The following is a 20,666-nucleotide window of genomic DNA, read 5'->3' as shown; positions in this document are numbered from 1 at the left end:
TTCTACTTCAGTCGTTTCTTAAATAACACTACTCGAGGAGACTTTAAGGAGATTTTGTCGAGTAGTCGCAGAAGTAAGGTCTCACGCAGAAGACAAGTGAAAAGTCTCTCGAGGTTTCGCCGCTTTGAAACATTTTCAAAATCTCGCAAATATCAAAAGGGGTAAAGAGAAAAGAAAATGGAGAACTACCAAATCCAAGTCATTGGATTTGTTCGTACCATTCTGTCATCGATCACTGCTGGGTCGGTTGGTGAGTCACCCCAAAAAAAGCATCGAGAAAGGTCAAGCATATATGTTTTATGAAATGATCCATTATGCCTTGAAGAGGACTCGAACCTCCACACTCTTTAGCACGAGATTTTGAGTCTCGCGTGTCTGATTCGGATTGCTGACTTTTCATTTCTTTGACTCTTGTCTTGGTCTTTTTTTTATCCGTAAAAAGATCCCAACTAAACAGGTATGGAAGCTATAATTGTAAACCAAAATCAAATCTATGGAAGCATTGGTTTATACATTCCTCTTAGTCTCGACTCTAGGAATCATTTTTTTCGCTATCTTTTTTCGCGAACCGCACCCTATCTCCTGATCGAGCTTGTGTAGGTAGATGTTGCCTGGTAGGGCCGATAGTAGTACACTGTGTGGGACGGAGTAGTAAGGGCCCTTCTCACCTTCTACGAGTCGTCCGACGGAAAAGACTTTCTGAATGGAGTAAAAGAACTTGGGATCGTCGATCTCTTCCTTAAAGATTGAGATGAGTCGATGTCGGTCGATGGTGTGAAAACACTTCCTGATGTCGAATTCCAAAAACCAGCGAGAGGTTCCCCACTCTTCTTTGATCCGTCTTAGGGCCGAGTGGCGGCCTCGACCCGAGTGGAAGTGCGATGTGTCTGGAAACTCGGGATCGTAAATGGATTCGAGTACCATTCTGATCGCCTCTTTCATGATCTTTTCTATAGGCCAGCGGAAGGAAAAGCTTTCGCATGTAGTCAGGCAAATTCTTTATTCTAGGGCCGTATGGTTTAAACCAAGGTGCTCCCAAGCAAAGATTCTCGGGCAAGGCTTTCAATCAAATTCCGTTCACGGAGTACGGTAGAATTCCCTGGTACGGTCATTCGGGAAGTCCCTCCGAGGACGACTCCCATACAATTCTTATTCAAAGCATCTAGGAAGAAAGGACGAGCGGTTACTCTAGCAGCGGATACGTTCTAAACCGATTCTTTCACTATTCTATCACCCCCGGTTCACTTCACTCCCTAAAGGCGGATTAAGACTAAGGCTACTCTTGGGATAATAAATAAAAATACAAGTTCATTATGATGTGAATGGAAAATGTGCCTCATATCAATACCTACAACATAGATGTGATAGATTGGATCAAACTATAAAACTAAAATTGATTTTTTTAAAAAAATTATTCAAGCATCCAAGTAAAACCTAACCATAAACATTAATTTGAAAATTTTGATAACATAAAGGAGTTAATTACAACTCAACCCCACCTATATAAGAAACAAAATGAGTATTTTAACTTCTTTTTTTTTTTTTTAATAAAAATACATTAATGAAATATAGATTTTTTTTCAACGTGATAATCCTCGATCATTGAATTTGACCATTTTTTTATTGTTTTAATAACTTAAAAATTCATATTGTGAGTCATGGACAGAGCCACATACGGGTCGGGGCAAGTACCCCGTCAATTTATTTGTCTTTTGTGTTTTTAATATAAACCATAAAGTGATATGTATTAATATATACATAAAAGTTCAACCTAAATAATAATATTGGGACTAGTTTGTGGCGTGGAGTGTTGTCTACTTGGTGAAGTTCAAGGGTTTGAATCCTACAGCTTACTAACATTTTATTTCGAATTTTAAATGACTTTTTATCTAGATTTTTCATTTCTAATGGGTTTTTAAAGTCCAATTCATGTAAATCCCGAACTGGGCAGTTTATAAACTTTTTTTTCTTCATTTTGAAATTCAGTTTTCAATCTCAACTATCAAGAACATTCTATTAAAAATGTTTCGTCCATTTTCTTTATATAATTTTTATATTTCATTATGCTATATATATTTTCATTTGTTTCCATGTTATTTTTACATTCACATTACTTTGTATAGGTTTTTAAAATTAATTTCAAAGTTCAAGTTAGAGGATTATTTGTTGTCACTCATTTGGATATACGAGCTCGACAAGTAAGTTTTAAAATATTTCTAGACTTTAAGTTTTGATGCTTTTAAATCTATATAATAAGATGTAATATTCTTATTATTAATACTTTTGTAGAATTACCTCAAAATTAATATTGGGAGATATTATAAAAGAAAAACAACAATAGAGACTGTAGAGGTATCATTTTCAAAGAAGGAAAATATTTTGGATATTTTGAATGCAATGAATATAGTCAAAATTTGTAAAGAAATACTACAAAAAAAAAACAAGAGAATTTGATTAGATTTGTTGTTAAGTATGATTTCTGATTTCTGACATAGTCATAATATTGAAGTCCTTAAAATTAAGTATGATTTCTGATTTCTGACATAGTCATAATATTGAAGTCCTTAAAATGGATGGTCTATTTCTAATTCGAGGACAACAAAGGTGAAATTCTCAGCCAATTACAAATTTACATCATTATCATGTTGAAATTTTTTATGTCATCATTGATATGCAACTTCAAGAGTTGAATAATCATTTTACTGAAGCAAATACTCTCTATGTGACATGTCTTAAATCTAAGTAATTCATTTGTTTATATATAGAGAGAGAGAAAAAAAAGCTTAGTTAACTTGCTAAATTTTGAATGCATTTGACTTAAGGCCTATCAATTAGTTTCCAAATTAGTCACATTGACATTGATTTTACCTGTTGTCACAACTATTATAGAGGGAGCATTTTCTGCTATGCATATTGTGAAGACTTGATTGTATAATCGAATTGGAGGTCAATTAATGAATGATTATCTTCTAACTTATATTGAAAATGATTTTTGATAATTTAGATACCGAAGTTATCATGATCGATTTCAAAACACGAAAACTCGTATATGACAATTGTAATGTATTAAATTAATTAATTTATGAAGTTATGAACACTTTTTTACATTCACTTATAGATTTTTTTCATTAAACTTGTACATATAGTGATCCCTATATAAAATTTTTGATTCCGCCCCTGTTGTGAATAAAATATTTAAAAATATATATTAAGAGAAACCAATAATTACATGATTTTTTCGACTTTTTTAAGTTCATCAATTAATATGTAAATATATTATTGATGACTGTAATGAGAATATACAGCTCAATTAGTCAATTTTCTTTCTTTTTTTTTTAAAAAAAAAACACATATATAAGAGTGAGTTTCAAATGCTTTGAATACATGTATAAAATAAGATATACAATAATTATTCTTTAAAAAGTAATATTTTTATAATTATTTATATATTTGCAATCAGTTTTACAGATTTTATTTGTTTTTATATCATAGAAAACTCTCTTATTTTATATGGGTTGTAGTGCTGCCACGTTTTGGTAATACACACAATTAATAATTAACAATCTGAAAAATATAATTAATCAAATATATATTTTGAGAAAGAATAGTTAATCAAATATTAGGACTCTATGTTTCCACTAAAATATTCACAATTTTAATTGACTTAGACAAGTACACAAATAATAATTTAATTATTAAATTCCAGTGCAACCAAATTCCATCCACCATTTGAATTTCAAAGTCTCTGATGAGCCAAGAGAATTTTGCCTTTTGCTTTCATATCTTAAATTATTTTCAATCTAAAAATTTCAATTGTTTTTTCTTTAAAATAAATCAACTATAAAAGAATCCATCATTTTAAATAAATATAAAAGTATTTTGATTAAAATTGAAGGTAAATTGAAAAACCCACTTAAAGTAGGGTGGTAATTATAATTATATCATCACATTTTCAATTATAAAAATTGAATCCTCAAACTTACATAATTGTATAAATTATAACCATTTTATAAATTTGAGAGGTCAATTTTTATCACTTGAGAGTTCAGTTTCTACAACTATTATAAGTTTGAAGATCCAATTTTAATATTAAAAATTTGAAGGCACGATTATCTACAATTAAAAATGGGTTGTTTTCAAATTTAGGATCAAAATATTTATAAATAATAGTAAAATATTACAATCTATTTGTGATAGACCGCAATGCGGAGATATTTACTATTATTTATAAATATTTTTAACAATTTTATCATTTAAAATAATTTCTCATTGAAAATTTTAGATATAATTGTAACTGCCGTTTGTAAAAAAATTTATAAGAAGAAACAATGTGATTAAAGAGCATAGCTTAAAGGATAATAAGATGTAAAGGGAAAACATAGCATGATTAGATTGTTGTACCTTTTTAATTGGTGGGTTTATCTTTATTTTGTCCACTTTATTTTAAGTTATTTTATTGGTTCTATCGAAAAAGACAATGAAATAAAATAAAATTAAGTTATTGGTCTTTTTTGGTTGCCTTTTACCCAAAACATACTAATTGTGAAAAGCAACCCATTAAATCATTCTTTTGCCAAAATATGTTGAACCGTCCAAATTATATCAATTTGCCACATATAATTGGTGGGTCACTTATATTTTACTTTTAATTTAATATGTTCATATACATTAGTGTATGTTATATAGTTATGGAACTTTATATATATAATCCAAAATATATATTTTTAAATAAATAAATAATCCAAAAAGTATGTAACAATAACTAGAGACAACAAATTTTTGGAGCACTTAAATATATTTCTAGGGTTTAAGAATAAGGGTGTATTTAGATTTAACTTTTTAAGTGTTTAATATTAAAAATAAGTTATTTTGGAAAAGATTAAAGTGTTTGACAACCACTCAAAATAACTTTTGAAACACTTTTAAAGTATATCTTAAACAAATTTTTTTATCAAAAGAGTTTAAATAAAAATGATTTTTTTAAAAAAATAATTTTTTTCTTTAGTTAATCTAGACAAACCATAAGTTAGACTCCCATATATTGATATCTTATCTTGATTTTTTAAAATTGTATTTGTTTTCTCATAATTTTTTTTTACCATTGTTTTTGTTTTTTCGAAAGAAATATTTGAGTTCATATTCAAATTTCAAAATCAAAGCAAGTATTTTTTTTTTAATCTTCTTTTGGTTTTTCAACATTTAACTTGGATTTTGAAAAGAAAAAAAGCATCTCTAGAAAAAAAAATAGCAAAACAAAGAAATTCATAAGTGAAGCCATGTTTTTATAAGTTTAATTTCAGACTAAAATTAAAAAAGAAAAAAAAATCAAATGATTATGAAACAAGATCTTAAATATAGATAAAATTTAATAGCTTAAATGAAAATGTATTTATCAATCTAAGCAAATTAGATATTTGTATCCTTATAGGTTGATGGTTCAATCTACCTTGCTACGCATTTGTTGAACTAAAAAGATAGAAAAAATATATCTCAAAATTGTCCGAACTTATCTACTGATTATTGCACATTTAAAGATTGATTTTGAAATTGTTAAACCACTTTTATCATATTTAAAATCACTCATAAATGATATTTTTAATCGATCAAAAATTAATTTAATGTTTGATTTTATAATATTAAACAAAATTTTCAAACCAACCAAATTGATTTTGAACGATCAAAATCATGTTTCGGAGTGAGTCAAATCTTATAAGTTGTTGTAAAAATGATTGAAAAACTCCTCCATTTGATAACCTAAGTTGACCCATAATCAAAAAAATAACAAAGGAAATATTTAACTATATAAACTTCTCATCATAGTAAATACCTACCTTATCCTACACAATGGTTTTCATTTAAGATTATACATGTACAATAATGCCATCTTCACATTTGAATTTTCAATTAAATTTTATAAATGTAAAAGCAACTTTTTTAAAACTATTTTTTTTTTTTTATATGGTCTTTGAAACCATGAGTAGAGAGTAGACAATAAAATTAGACAGAAATTTGTAATTATAAATAGTGTTTGTAAAATTAATTTTAAAAAACCAAAAATCAAATAATGGTGGATCTCACAAAATAAATATTATTAGTTTTATGTCATGTATATTATTTAGAGTTTTTAAAAGAAATACAGAATCTTTAGCAAATTTCAACTGCCAACCACCCACAAGCTCATATTCTCAAAATTTTAAAATATCAAATATCTTGAAAAAAAAAAAAATCCTATATCAAGTTACCAACTTTGCTTGCCACCAATATTTTCAAAATTTCAACTTTCCATTATTAAAAATAATAAAAAATATTTTTTTTTTTAAAAAAAAAAAAACCTCAAGAGACAAATTATAAAATGCTTGGTCTTAGTGACAAAAAGGCCCTTGGTCTTGATTCATATCCACCCTGAATTTCTTGATCATATAAGAATAAAGTTGGAATTTTGAAATTTTTAAAAACCTTGACAATTTTTTTAAAAATTTTACTCAGAAAATCGTTTTCACGGTCCATTATTAATTAAAAAATGAGACTTTTTCTTCGAAAAAATGTCTTCTTATCTATTATTCAATCTCTTAAGGTCAACGAATTTGAATTCCTCCAATTTTCTTTTATCAAGAGTAATAATTTGAGTGTTCATTGTTTTTTAGTTAATTAATTAACAATAATACATTATGTTATCATTTTAATAAATAATATGATAATGTTTCTCATAAATCATAGGACTAGAAAACAATTAATATATTTGTGTGTTTTACTTTTACACCCGACATACATAGTAATTTTTTCTATAACAAAATACTTTGTTAAATGATTTAGCTAATTAACTTTACGGTATATCAAATTACATATATTAATTAATGGTAATTGATATAATCTTCCTTTTCAAATATTAGAGATTCAATCTCTCATCTTCGTAGTCGATGTAATAAAAAATAATAATTATATGAATCTTATTACTTATTTAAAATTTAGGTTCAAGTTAGATAAAATATTAAGGTTAAATAATATTTTTACAATATTGTATAAATAAGTAATGAGATAAATTGATTTTAAAACCAAATCACGAAGCCGTTCATGTACCAATCAATAGTAAGACCATGCAACTCAATTAACAAAACCCCGAAAATCAAATTACAAACTTTGCCTGGACATGATGATTTGAGAAGTCTCTGAGTCCTATTATTAAACCACTAAAATACCTAAAATAGAGATGGTGAGAGGAGAAAAAAAAACAATTTAGACCAACAATAAAATATCTAAATATGACGGAATTTACCATAGATTAGGGGAGCCTCTCTCTCTCTATATATATACATGATGATTCTCGCGTCGCGGTGCTCTAACACACACACACATATATATACATACATACATATATATATCTTTAATTTATTTTAGGTTACTTCTTCTCCCATATCCGATCCCAGCCAATTTGCAAAGTATTTTCTTCCATTTTTATTTTCTATGTACTCAAATTTAGCCCCATTGACCAACATGTTAATTATGGGTTAAGGTAACTTATTTTAGCTTGGGTTTTAGGATTTTTCTCTAATTTCATATACTTGTGAGTCTTCTAACCGAATGTTGTTGCATTTGTTTGATTCAATTATGCTCTTATAGATTATGGTTATATTATTGGATGCTTCTGAATTTTATGATTGATGCTTTTGATTACATTTGATATGTGACATATAATCTCATGTTGATCACCAAGAAGTCATAGGTTAGGTTAGCTTACAAATTGTTCTAACCAATCTAGGATTGAATTGAATGAATATTTAATCATGGATTTTCCTGTTGAATATTTCCCCTAACGTTTCCCTAGATCTTAATGCAACTAAGACAAATTTGAGTTTGCGTGTTTTTCATCAATTCTATTTGGACTAGTTAGATGATTAGGACGAACTAATTGAATTTCAATTAGTTCGTCCTAATTCAGGTAATGAGAATTCAATGATCGAGTATATTGAATAGGAAAAATTCCATAATAACCCAAGCTATGCTTTATTCAATATTCTTCTCAAACTTTTATTTTGTTGCATTTATTTTATGCAATTTAATTTTCTATTGTAATCAAACCAATTTTGAAACCCCCCATCGGTTACCTAGGATTGTTAACAATTCAATTGAGAGATTCAAAAGTTCTTTGAGTTTGACCTGTTATTGCTCTAATACTATTGAATTAAAGTAGAAAACGGAACAATTATTTGACTGAGTCAAAAGGCTCGACAACTTTCGGTTCGTCAAATTGGTGTCATTTCTCGAGAACCAAGAAATTTCTCTATTGAAAGGTTTTCAGTTCTTTATTCGTTCTTGAATTTTTAATTTTTTGTATGACCCCATCCTCCTAGGATCAAAATTCTTTGTTGTATTTTTGGTAGGGCGAAGAGGAGTCGAAGGAGAGAAGCTAGAGAATGAAGAGCTAGAGAAGAACAAACACGTATAGAAGGCACTGAAGAAGAAAAGCATTCACAAGAAGAAGAGGAAGAGATTAGACTCGTATTGAAGGAATTGAATCCTCAATGGAAGCAAGTGATCACCTTGTGCCAATGTAATTCGTTTTAAAAAGTAAAAAATAAAGAAAAAATTATAGAATCATAGGATAAACAATATTAAATACCAACATGGTTAAAAGATTGGGAGAAAAAAAATAACCTTTTAATATCGTCTTTTTCTTCAGATTCTCCCAATATTTAAAAGGTTATATTCTTCAGTTTTATATGAATCTATTCATATAATTAATATTTAAATTTTATTCAAATATTTATCTCTCTCATAATACAAAGTATAATTTTGAATCTTATTCAAAATTAACTTACTTTATAATGCATCTATATATATTACATTAATTGTATCATATATAATTAATTTTCTTATTTAATTTGAACATTTTAAATTAATCCAAAATTAACTAATTCTTATTTAACCCTTAATGAGCTAGCTGGGACATTATGTAGAAACTCCCATGATATGAGATTAATTAACATTCATTAATTGTCGATCACTCTCTTAAAGACCGACAACCTCACTCTCCGTACTATAGATATATTTTTGTGTCAACAGATTTAACCAATCAACAGTAACTTGACTCTTCATAAATTGCTCATAACTACAGCTTGGTCAAATTACCGTTTTACCTCTGTAGTTACATTTAACTTCTTAAGTAACACTGATCCCTCTAATGAATAAACAATCTATAGTCCAATTATAAACTAACTCCTCTCGGACCAGTAAGAGGATGAGGCCTCATTGTTTAAGACTCAAAATTGACTATTAAAGGAGCAAGTCATCTACATTTCCTCAAGATGGGAAGAAGTGAATTCCATCTTATGTAGCTGTGTTCCCAACTCCCTGCTCGAACAGATCCCCAAAATGGTAGGTTTATTGAGTAGGCTAAACTGGTCACTCTCACCCCTACAGATCAAGGGATTGTTCTCATAAACAGGAGTTCACAACTTACTCAGGATTAAGGTTAAGTCACATGTGGTCGTCCTAGTGAAATGTTAATTTCTTCAATTAATGGTGTTATAAATAGAAATAAATTATTTCGCGGTCCGGCCTTGTATAAACTCTTTATACAAGATACCTCCACTCACTTGTCTCCACATGAACAATATGGATTATATTATTTGTAATACTTACAACTCACGTAACAGTTACAAAGTGGGTCGTATTTGCAGTGTCACCAGGATAAGGCACCAACCTTATCTATATACTGTGGACTTTTTAAGTTATTACTTAAACATGATCCACTTGTAGTCTACCACATACTATTCAAGTTACATTAAACAAGTTTAGATCTTAGTTTATTGGATTAAGTTAATGCAAGCTAAATGTAAAATAAAATACTTCTTATTTTATTAAATAAACAATTTGTATTTACAAATTATAAACTACAAGTTCACCGAGATTTAGAACACTAAATCCAATAGGCTCAACCTGAGTAAGAGCGTACATTAAGTGACCTTGTTATCTCTAATATTGACCAACACCCCCTTTGCATCACATATCCTTAGACTACAGGTACCTAAAAGTCTAGATTGATTCACTTACTACCCGTTTTCTATGACCTGGCAGGAGAGAACCCACACAAGCACTTAAAGGAATTTCATATCGTATGCGATAGCATGAGACTGCAAGACATGACAGAGAAGTAGATGAATTTGAGAGCCTTCTCGTTCTCCCTTAAGAACAACACCAAGGATTTGTTTTACTATCTTTTAGTTGGATTAGTGACCACATGGGCTGAAATAAAGAAGCAGTTCCTGGAAAAATTCTTTCCTACCTCTAGAGCTGCAAGGATAAGGAAAGCGATATACGACATCTTCTAGAATGGAAGGGAGATCTTACACTAGTAGAAGGATTGAAGGGATCAAATCCCACAGCGGAAGCGCATGAACGTGTGTGCTTCTAATTTAAGTTTTGAATTAATAGAAAAATCAGAGAAGCCTTAAACAAATTTTTAACTAAGTATGTTGTAAACAGAAGAAATTCGAGGAGAAGAGAGTTACCTTTGAAGATCAAACTTCAATTTTCTCCAATTGATTATAGTAACTCTTCTTCGATTTCAAACAAGAAACTACTACTAAGATCTTTCCCTCTGTTCTTCAGCAAAAATTGGGTTTGTGGGAACCCTTTTTGGGATACACAGAGAAGAACAATATAGAGAAACTATTTTCTCTAAATTGTGCGTCTTGGAAGTTGAGAGAAATTTTCCTTCTCAAGCAACTATGGGGAGTTAAAATTTAACCTTTAAATCTTATTTATATTTAATTGAATAAAAAATATTAATTAACATAAATTAATTAATACTACATTTGAGTCATATTTAAATGTATTTCCCTCTCATAACTTATAGTTTAAATATGAATCTCATTCATATTATATTTAAGCTATAGTTTTAATATGAATCTCATACATATTATTTAACATTGAATCTTATTCAAATATATATTATTCTCTCATATTATAAAGTTTAATTTTGAAACTAATTCAAAGTTAACTTTATATAATATAATGCATCTATTTACATTATATTAATTGTATCACATACAATCTATGAAGCATAGGTACAGATACGACTACACGATATGGATACGATCGGATACGGCGATTCATTAATTTCTAAAAAACTAAGATATGGATACGTCTAAGAATATGTCACTTTTTTTTATATATTTTTTTAATATATATGTTTCTAAAAAACGAGGATACTGATACATTGAAGATACATTTTTTTCTTTAAAAAAATCTAGTATATAGATAAATTTAGCACACAAGTTAATAACAATAGCACAAAATAGAATACAAACACTGAAATACAATACAAAAAAAGCAACATCTAAGATGTTGAAGTACAATAGTTAATAAAATGCAATAGAAAAGTGACTCATATTGCAAAGAAGAAGAAGAAGATTAAAGGAAAGTATGAAGATAAACAGAGAACTTATTGTTGAAGACATCCAAATGATTTATATTTTGGTGGGCTTTGTGGGCCTCAAATATGAAGACAGAGATTAGATGATTCTAGTCTATAGTTTGGTCCGTTATTTATTTATTTTTCTTTTAGTTTTGGACTTGAGTAGTGAGCTTTTTAAATAGGTTGCCTAATTTTAGATTGGGAAAGATTAGATGAGTTACTTGTCTTTTTTTTTAAAAAAAAAAAAGTACGCATAGAAATATATACGTCAAATCGCGTATCAGATACGTATCTAAAGAGTATCTGAAAGTATAGATACATCAAATCGCGTTTCAGATACGTATCTGTGAAGTATCTGGAAGTATCGGTATCTGATACGTGTCTGATACTGATTCTTTGCCTCACATGAAATATCTGTGCTTCATAGCATACAATTAATATATAATTCCCTCTTATATGAATCTTATTCATATTAATTAATATTTGAATCTTATTCAAACATTAGTCTCTCATAATATATAGTTAATTTTGAATCTAATTCAAAATTAACTTATTTTATAATGTATCTCTATACATTATATTAATTGTATTTCATACAATTAGCACATTTCTTTATCTAGTTTGAACAATTTAAATTTATCCGAAAAAATTAATTCTTGTTGTACCCTTAGTGAGCTAGCAAGGGGACCTAATGGAACTACATATTAGAAACTCCAATGATACGAGATTAATTAATTAACATTTTTAATTAAATTAATCAACACTGATTAACTGTGTGTCGCTCCACTAAAGACCTACAACTATACTTTTCATACTGTAGATATGTTTCTGTGTCCATCTTTATCAGTAAATCAATCTTTCACATGTTTGTAATTACAGCTAGATCAAATTACCGTTTTACCCCTATAATTACCTCTTACTCTTTGAGTACTATTGACCCATCTAATGAACAATCAGTTTATAGTCTAACTATAAACAAAAAGGACAGTTGCAAATATAGACATTAGACCTAAAGTATTAGCAGATATAACATAATAAATATAAAAAAAAATTACAAATATAGCCAAATTTAAATAGTCTATAAGTGATAGACCATATTATTAGTAGGAGTCCATTAGTGATAGACCATATCGTCTATCAATGATAGAAGTCTATCACTGATAGACTTGTCTATATTTGTAATTTTTTTTTAAATGATGTTATAGACTTGGTTATTATTCCTAAAAATGCTACCAATTGCGATTACCCTAAATTAAATCCCTCTCGGGCCAATGAAAGGGTGAGACCTCATTGTTCAAAATCTGAAATCATCCCTTAAGGGAGCAATTGATCTACTTACCATAAAGATAGAAATGAGTGAATACCATATTGTGTAGCTATGTTCCTAGCTTCTTGCTTGGACAAATCCCCGGAATGGTAGACTTATTGAGTCCGTGAATCGAGCTACTCTCATCCATACAAATCAAAGAACTGACCTCTTAGATAAGAGTTCATAACCCACTCAGGATTGAGGTCCAGTTACCTATGGTCATCCTATAAAATGTTAATCTCTTTAGTCAATGGTGTTATGAAGAGAGATTAATCAACTTGTGGTCCAATCTTATACAAACTCTTTGTATAGGATACTCCACTCGCATGAACGATTTGATCAAAACATTTGTAATACCAACAACTCTTATAACATTTATAAAGTTGGTCGTATCCGTAGTGTCACCAAGATAAGACACCCAATCTTATCAATACACTACAAATCATTTAGGCTATTACTTGAACATGATCCACCTATATATCTACCACATACCATTAAAGTTATATAAAATAACCTTGAATATTTTTGTAATGGATAATTAAATATATAAAATAATCGTTCATTATTTCAAATAACTTATTAACTATGAGGCTTTAGGGCATACTTCCCAACAGGGAGTGCTTCAAACGATTTTATGGCAGTTTTCCAAATCATCAGATCTATGACGCACTTCTAATATAGTACTTCTATGAAGGGCTCATATTTAGTGATAGAGGTTGATGCAGCTACCGGTGGTGCATTGGTTAATAAGACCCTTTCAGAGGTAAAGGAATTTATCTCCACCATGGCAACAAATGCCCAACAGTTCGGGGTGCGAGCTTTCTACCCTCAGACGTCTTGTGAACTTAGAGTGAGCTTGTTGAATTATCTACTCTTGTGAAATGAGCTTTTTCTGCTAAGACACAACCCTAGGAGTTTGTTGCTGAGGTGAGTTATGCTAGAAATCAACAAGGTGAACAGATGTACAATTATAACCGTTGAGGCAATCAAGGGAACTAAGGGAAGAGCAACTCAGGTTTTCCAGCTGGCCAACATTGTTAGCAGGCTAGACACTTAGTATGGAAAGCTCCCTTCCCAACCAATGTTGGATGTACGTAATGTCAGTGTCATTTTTGCTATCAGCTACATTGAGAGCACCCTGAATGTTGTATTTGATTCTACTGTTGAGCTAGTAAAGGTTGTAAGTGAAGAAGATGTTGAGGAAAAGATTATCAACATGTTCAGAAGACATAGGGTAAGATTCGATCCACCTTTGAATTTAAACTCTTACGTTCACGTTGCTCCTTTCCCTAGCAGGTTGATTGTTGCTAAGGAAGTTGCACGAGAGGAAGAAGTGAAATTTGTCCAGTCTTCTGGAGACATAAACCCTACTGCAAAGGGAATGAAGTTTGGGTTGAAATCCTATTAGAGGAAAAGAAAGAAAATGAGGTTAAACATGAGGTACTTATCTCAGATAATCTACCTATTAAGCAAGACGACCTAGGTACGTTTTGTGTGCCCTGTTAAATAGGCACTAGAAAATTTGAGTATGCCATGTAGATCTAGAATCTGCTATAAACATTATGCCTACTCATGTTTATTCCGAGTTTTAGTCTCACATCCTACACCTTGCTGATATTTTGGTACAATTAGCTGACTACTTTTTGGTTAGGCCAATAGTTTATTTAAATATATGCTTGTTAGAGTCAAAGGCCTAACTTTTCCTTATGTTTTTATATAATTAATATGAATGTTGACTTCCCTTCTTTTGAATCATATGTGTTGTTAGGTTGACCCTTCTTGAAGACTGCTAGGGCTATAATTGATGTAGATAAAGGGTCTTTAACTATTATGCACGAAGAAAATTTTGATTTTTTTTTTTGTTTCTGATATTTCTGTTACTATTTACCTTGTGTTTGCTAGTTTGGTTCTTTTTAAAGAAAGGGGACCCCTCCTAAGCTGGGGGTGATGGACAAAGACATGGCAATCAATAGAGAATATGAATGATAGAGTCGAGTCGGGTCGAGCACAACGATCTTAAAAAATTGCACTGCTTGGAGACAACCAGGATTTATATTTAATTTTTTGCTTTCTTAGTATAGGTTTTTTTTTTTTGTTTATTTTTATTTTTATTGAGCTTAATTCTTTCTATATTTCTTGATCCTTAGGTTTTTGGAAGCCCTTTGGAAGGATAGAAAGAATTATATTTTAGATGAGCCATATAGCATCATCATCCTCTGTGCCAAATTTATGGAAGTTTTCTACTTCCCTTGCATTTGTCCCATATTTTTTCTTCTTTATCACTTTGGGTACATGTTAGATTTTAAGTTGGGGGTGGGGGATGTTTGTGTTCTGGCTGGAGCCCTTGAGCATCTGAGCTCGAGCTATTTTGTTTGTGTGCTTAATTGTATGTTTGCTCATTTTTTCTTGGTCTGTTATGATGATTAGTCTATGACACACTCTCTTGTGATTTGTCTTGTTTGAGATGATATTTAAAATGACTAATCATGATTTTTAGCCATTTTTTAAAAAAATTTTCTTATTGTTCATGCATGCTTAAGTTCTTTGTCTATCTATATTAGGTATTGTATGCTTAGAATGTATTACTTAGCTTGTATTTTTGTTGTCACTTTGAAAGGCCCCACTGATTAGAGAATGTCCTACATGATAGGTTGTAATGTAATACTAAGGGTGGAAAAATGATTTATACGTCTGCTTAAAAATCTGCAGATAAAAATTTTGTACTAAAAAGAAAACATCATGAAAAAGAAAGTTTAAACTTGCAAAGTTATGCATGACTAGGGGTAGAAAGAGCTATCTTTACGGTGATTAGTTAGGATACTTGCGAGAAAATAGTGAGTATAGTTAATTCCCTACAGTGATGTGTAGAAGATAATACCCCTAGGTAAAAGAAATGCAAGTTTAGAGGTCCCTAGAATTAAATTTCAGGCACCTTAGTTGGCATATTGCCATCTTGATTATTTTGATGTTTGATAGTTAGTGCTCGAGTTAGTATAGGGAAAAACGAATTGAGAGCCATTTGAAATCATTTAGGGCTGCTAGGATTTGACTAGAAGGACTTTGGACTCACTCATGCATAAATAGGTCTATAAGTAATTTTAACTTGTGCTTCACTGATGGATTATGAATTGATGGCATTGTTGATTACATGTTAAATCCTAGGAGACTGTTGAGACTCGAGTAAGGAACCATGCAATGTGTGATTGTGTGCTTTTTTCTACCTTGCTCGAGGACGATCAAGAATTAAGTTAAGGGTGATGATAACGTTCACAATGTGCAATCATATTCCACTTAGCTCGAGATTGTTCCTAGATTTTACGTGTTTATTTGATTGTTTTATAGGTTTTGGGCACTTAAAGGGTAGAACGAGACGTTATTGACGAAATAGAGCTAAAATGGGCCAAAATAAAGCTTAATTGCATCAATTGGGAAAGAAAGGCCAAGTTACACTTTTGCCCCTAGAGTAAACATAGTGGTGCCCAACACTAGGCTACGATCAGCGTTGTAAGGCCGAGAGCCTTTTTTTTGTGCAAGATACATAGCATCATGATGCTCCAAAGGCCTGTCACGTATTGATTCCCGTAAGCACCATGGCGTTGCACCTTAGCACCACGACACTCTGAAACTTATATATATATATAGCCGACTTTAGGTTACTTCTTCTCCCCATATCTGATCCCAGCCGATGTGCAGAGCATTTTCTCCTCGTTTTCTTCTGTTTTTCATCTTTTATGTACTCAAACTCAACCCCATTGATCAGCATGTCGATTATGGGCTAAGGTAACTTATTCTAGCTTGGGTTTTAGGATTTTTTTCTCTAGTTTCATATACTTGTAAGTCTTCGAAGCGAATGTTGTTGCATTTGCTTGATTCAGTTATGTTATGATGAAGTTGATTTAATAATATAAAAGAAAAACATTGACTTGATTTTTATTTTTTTAAAAAAAAGGGTTTCATTAAACAAAGAACATAATTACAGAGGTGAACGTCAAAACCGATATCGGATTGGGGGAATATTTACAGGCAACGAAGAATGAATGGAAAGAGAAAAAGAAATTAGTAAGAAAATTGAATCCTGTGAGAACGATCTCTAAGAATTGCATTGTAAAGAGCAAGTCGATTTTGGGGGATTTGATTTCGGCCAGCATTTCTGCATTGGACTTTCTTCAACAATAATCTTGACGATGCCGACGACGCCGACGCCGACAACGCCGATGATCTCTCTTTCTTCCTAATGTGATCATGATCTGTACATTTCATCTTCTTCACATTCTCTGCAAATTGTACTTTCTTCTTCTTCCTTTCTTTCTTCCCACCTGCTCCCTCAAAAACCACACAATCACTGACCCTCCCTTTTTTTTTTTTTTTTTTTTTTTTTTTTTTTCTTTTCACCCTTTTTCATTTTTTTACCCCTATATGTATAACTCATCTTTATTATTACCCCAAAGTAGTATCTCTTTTTTTTTTCCCCTTTCTTTTTAACTATTTGGTTTATTTGTTTATTTATTTTTGAAAATTCAACTTAAAAATACTAACTTTTGAAAACTAAAAAAAAAAAATAAATGAAAAAAAAAACAATTTTCAAAAAAAAAATAAATAAAATAAGACTCCATTTGATAACTATTTCATTTGTTGTTTTTTGTTTTTGAAAATTAAGTCTATATTCTCTCATTTTTTTACCATGATTTGCATCTTTTTAAGTACAACAAGAGTTAGTTTTTAGTAAAAATCTAAAAATAGAAACAAGATTTTCTAGTTTTTTCAGATTTCAAATTTTGACTTTTTTTTTTATAACTATTTCATTTGTTGTTTTTTGTTTTTGAAAATTAAGTCTATATTCTTATCATGATTTGCATCTTTTTAAATAGAAGAATAGTTGAATTCTTAGAAAAAATCTAAAAATAGAAACAAGATTTTCTATTTTTTTTGTTCAGTTTTCAAATTTTGACTTATTTTTTTATAACTATTTCATTTGTTGTTTTTTGTTTTTGAAAATTAAGTCTATATTATCTCAACTTTTCTTACCATGATTTGAAAAAGTAAACAATAGTTGAATTCTTAGTTAAAAATCTAAAAACAAAAATAAATTTTTCTATTTTTTTTAGTTTTCAAATTTTGACTTGATTTTTTCAAGACATGGTAGAAAGTAAGATAACAAAACAAGAAATTTAAAGGTGAAAGAGATATTTGTAGGCTTAATTTTAAGAAGTTAAAAATAAAAAATCAAATGATTACTAAACGGGGTCAGAATGGTGCACTTTTTTTTTTGGAAATTTTTTTGTCTTACTCGTAGCATATGCATTTAGTCTAAATTTTCAAAATTTAGTGTTTTTTCATTTTTAGTACATGAATTAAACGAATTTTTAAGAATGCATTTAAAAGGTTCATGATTTTAAATCATTATATGGAGTTTAAAATTAGAAAAAAAAAAAATTATACCTTCTCTAGACGATTACTTTTTTAAATTATTTATTTAATTTAAAATGTCTTATAATTATTTAAAACAATAAGAGAAACCTTTTAAACACAAAAATATGAGACCAAATACACCCATTTTCAAAAGGTGGAGACTAAAAAAGATATTTTGAGAATTCAAGAAGACCAAAAAGATAAATTTTCTGTTTGTTATTACGTTTTAATAATTTTATTCACTCTCAAAACTCGTTCATGTAAATAAAAAAATGTACGCTTTTTAGACGTTCTCTAAACAAAACTCTGATTTGAAAAGAAAACAATAAAAGAAAAATCTTATCGAAAAAATTTCTAAAAAGAACTAAATAATCTTTTTAAAAAAAATCAAAACTTTTTAAGTAATTCGCCTTTTTTTTAAAAAAAAAAAAAAAAAAAAGTAAAAAACTAACTAATTTGAATTTTTTTTTTAAAAAAAATCTAGGTCCAATTTATGAACCGGTGAATTAAATAAATATCTGGAAAATATAGGTAAAGATTGTACCTGAAGAGAGACAAGGGCGAAGAATCGGACTTTCTGACTGCCGAGAAGTGGTTCCGTCGGAGAGTTGCGGCGGCGGCGGGGAGATATCGGGTTTGTTCTGGCGGAGAAAAGCCAAAATGACCGCCGTGCTCGACACCACCATGACGGTGGCGAACACCAAATTGGAAGAATTTAAAATGGACGACATCGTCAAAGTAAGGATTTTTCAGTCGGCATAAAGGTAAATCAAATCAAAAAAGAAAAAAAGAAATAAAGAAGAATTGTTGTTGTTGTGGGAGATGGAGATTTTTGGGTAACTTTTTTAGGAGATCAATGTGAAAAGATGAAAAAAGGGATGAAAATGGAGAGAATTATTATTATTTTGTTGAATTTAGTTTGGAAATTGTTTGAGAGTGGCAGCGAATGGTAAAGTTTTGAAACTTTTAATAGATTTTTTTGGAGCCGAAAATGGGAAAGAAAAAAGACAGCAAAGACAGCCCTTTTACGGTTAATAAAAAGTAAAAAGAAAGTTCAAATTTTGGAAGAAAGAGAATAAAGAGAGAAAAGAGAAGATAATAATGATATGTGTTTATGCACATCAGTTTAGGATTTCCAAATTTGGAGAGGAATCTATGATTCAAGTGGAGACTTGAAAGGGAGATAATCCATTTTGATTTTGATTCTTGATTTTCTGTTTTTGATTTTTGATTTTGTTTTTATTTGGTTTCTAATTTTATCAAGAAAAAGTAAATATTTGAATGGTTCTTATTTGGGTTTTTTTTAGTTTAGTTTTTTATGGTTTTTGGATTTCAAAATTTTACACTAAGATTTTTCACGATTAATTAAAAATATTTATTTTTTAAAATGAAATAAAAATTAAATTTAAAATTTGGGTGAAATAAAAATTAAATTTAAAACTCAAAGTTAAATGTTTAAGAAATTGAAGGAAAAGAATAGAAATTAGACTTAGAAGTTATAGACCGAATATGTATTTTTTAATATAAAAAAGTTTGTTTTTGTTTGTTTAATTTCTAGTTGCTTTGGAGTTGGGATTGAAATTGTGGGTAATTAAAAATGCGTTTTTTTTTAATTTAAATTTTATGCTGTTGTATTTTTAGTTTTTTTAAAAAATCTTGTTGTGTCAATCCTTGATATTTTAACTGTTTTCTATTTTAGGAGAATATAATCGACTTAAATACCCATAATTGACCAAAATTCCTACCTACCAAATCAGATAAACCAAATTAAGAACATACCCAAAAAAAAAAAAAAAAAAAAAAAAAATCAAAGGAAGCAACTAAAATCCAAAAATTGGAATGATAGAAAATAAACCGGCCTTCATGTGATAACAACGATTGGGATGGAAAGATCTGCATATGTATGTGGTACTTATCACATAGACTACAATGATTTAAGTCATAAGGTGTATTTGTGTAGCAAATAAGATTTTGAATATTAGAATGGACTTACTCCTATAGCTATGATGACCTATTTATAGGTATAGTTGACCTAGTTATCTCATAGGGTTTCGGACTTGGGTCAACCTCAATTGAGGTCATATTTTATATTTTGGGACTAAGTTAATCCCTTTGGTCTTGGCTAGGCCGAGGCTGAGTGTCACGGTCATGCTTGTCCAGGGCCTGTTGCCCATGGCCGCATGCCCAATCCAACCCCCTTCTAGCATACTTTCATATCTTGTATTGTATTAACTTAGTTAGCTTGCTTTCTTTACATTTTCATTGTAAGTGACCACTCGCCCTTTTGCATATGCAAGAGCACCAGTTGGCTTTTTGTTCAGAATGCACTATATGGAGATAAGACTAACCATCACTTCCTCATACCCGGAGTAGTACTCTATAAAGCTGTTGTTGTTGCTTATTGCTTTCTAGTCTACTACAATCTTTCTTTCTTTATTCACACTCACAAAAACTTCTTACGAAAACCTTTTCTCCAAACCCGTTTTCCTTAAAACGGGGGTGGAGGTTGCGAGAGGCACTCGGTGTGCCACC

At 30.0% G+C, this 20,666-nt stretch overlaps 1 protein-coding gene across 1 annotated transcript; it reads right to left on the bottom strand.

The window, feature by feature from the left end:
• Positions 1–16,652: 16,652 nt before the first annotated feature.
• On the bottom strand, positions 16,653–19,075 carry LOC120087277 (uncharacterized). The gene is made up of 2 exons (XM_039044225.2): positions 18,679–19,075; positions 16,653–17,041 (listed from the first exon to the last, which is right to left on the bottom strand). The coding sequence occupies exons 1-2, from the start codon at positions 18,863–18,865 to the stop codon at positions 16,782–16,784; spliced, it is 447 nt and encodes a 148-aa protein (XP_038900153.1). The 5' UTR covers positions 18,866–19,075; the 3' UTR covers positions 16,653–16,781.
• Positions 19,076–20,666: the final 1,591 nt, after the last annotated feature.

This window comes from Benincasa hispida, chromosome 9, assembly GCF_027475165.1.
Source record: "Benincasa hispida cultivar pf3 chromosome 9, pf3_genome.v1.1, whole genome shotgun sequence".
In the NCBI taxonomy this organism is placed as follows: Eukaryota; Viridiplantae; Streptophyta; class Magnoliopsida; order Cucurbitales; family Cucurbitaceae; genus Benincasa; species Benincasa hispida.
The sequence above is the reverse complement of the archived record's forward strand: the minus strand, read 5'-3'. Positions and strand labels throughout refer to the sequence as shown.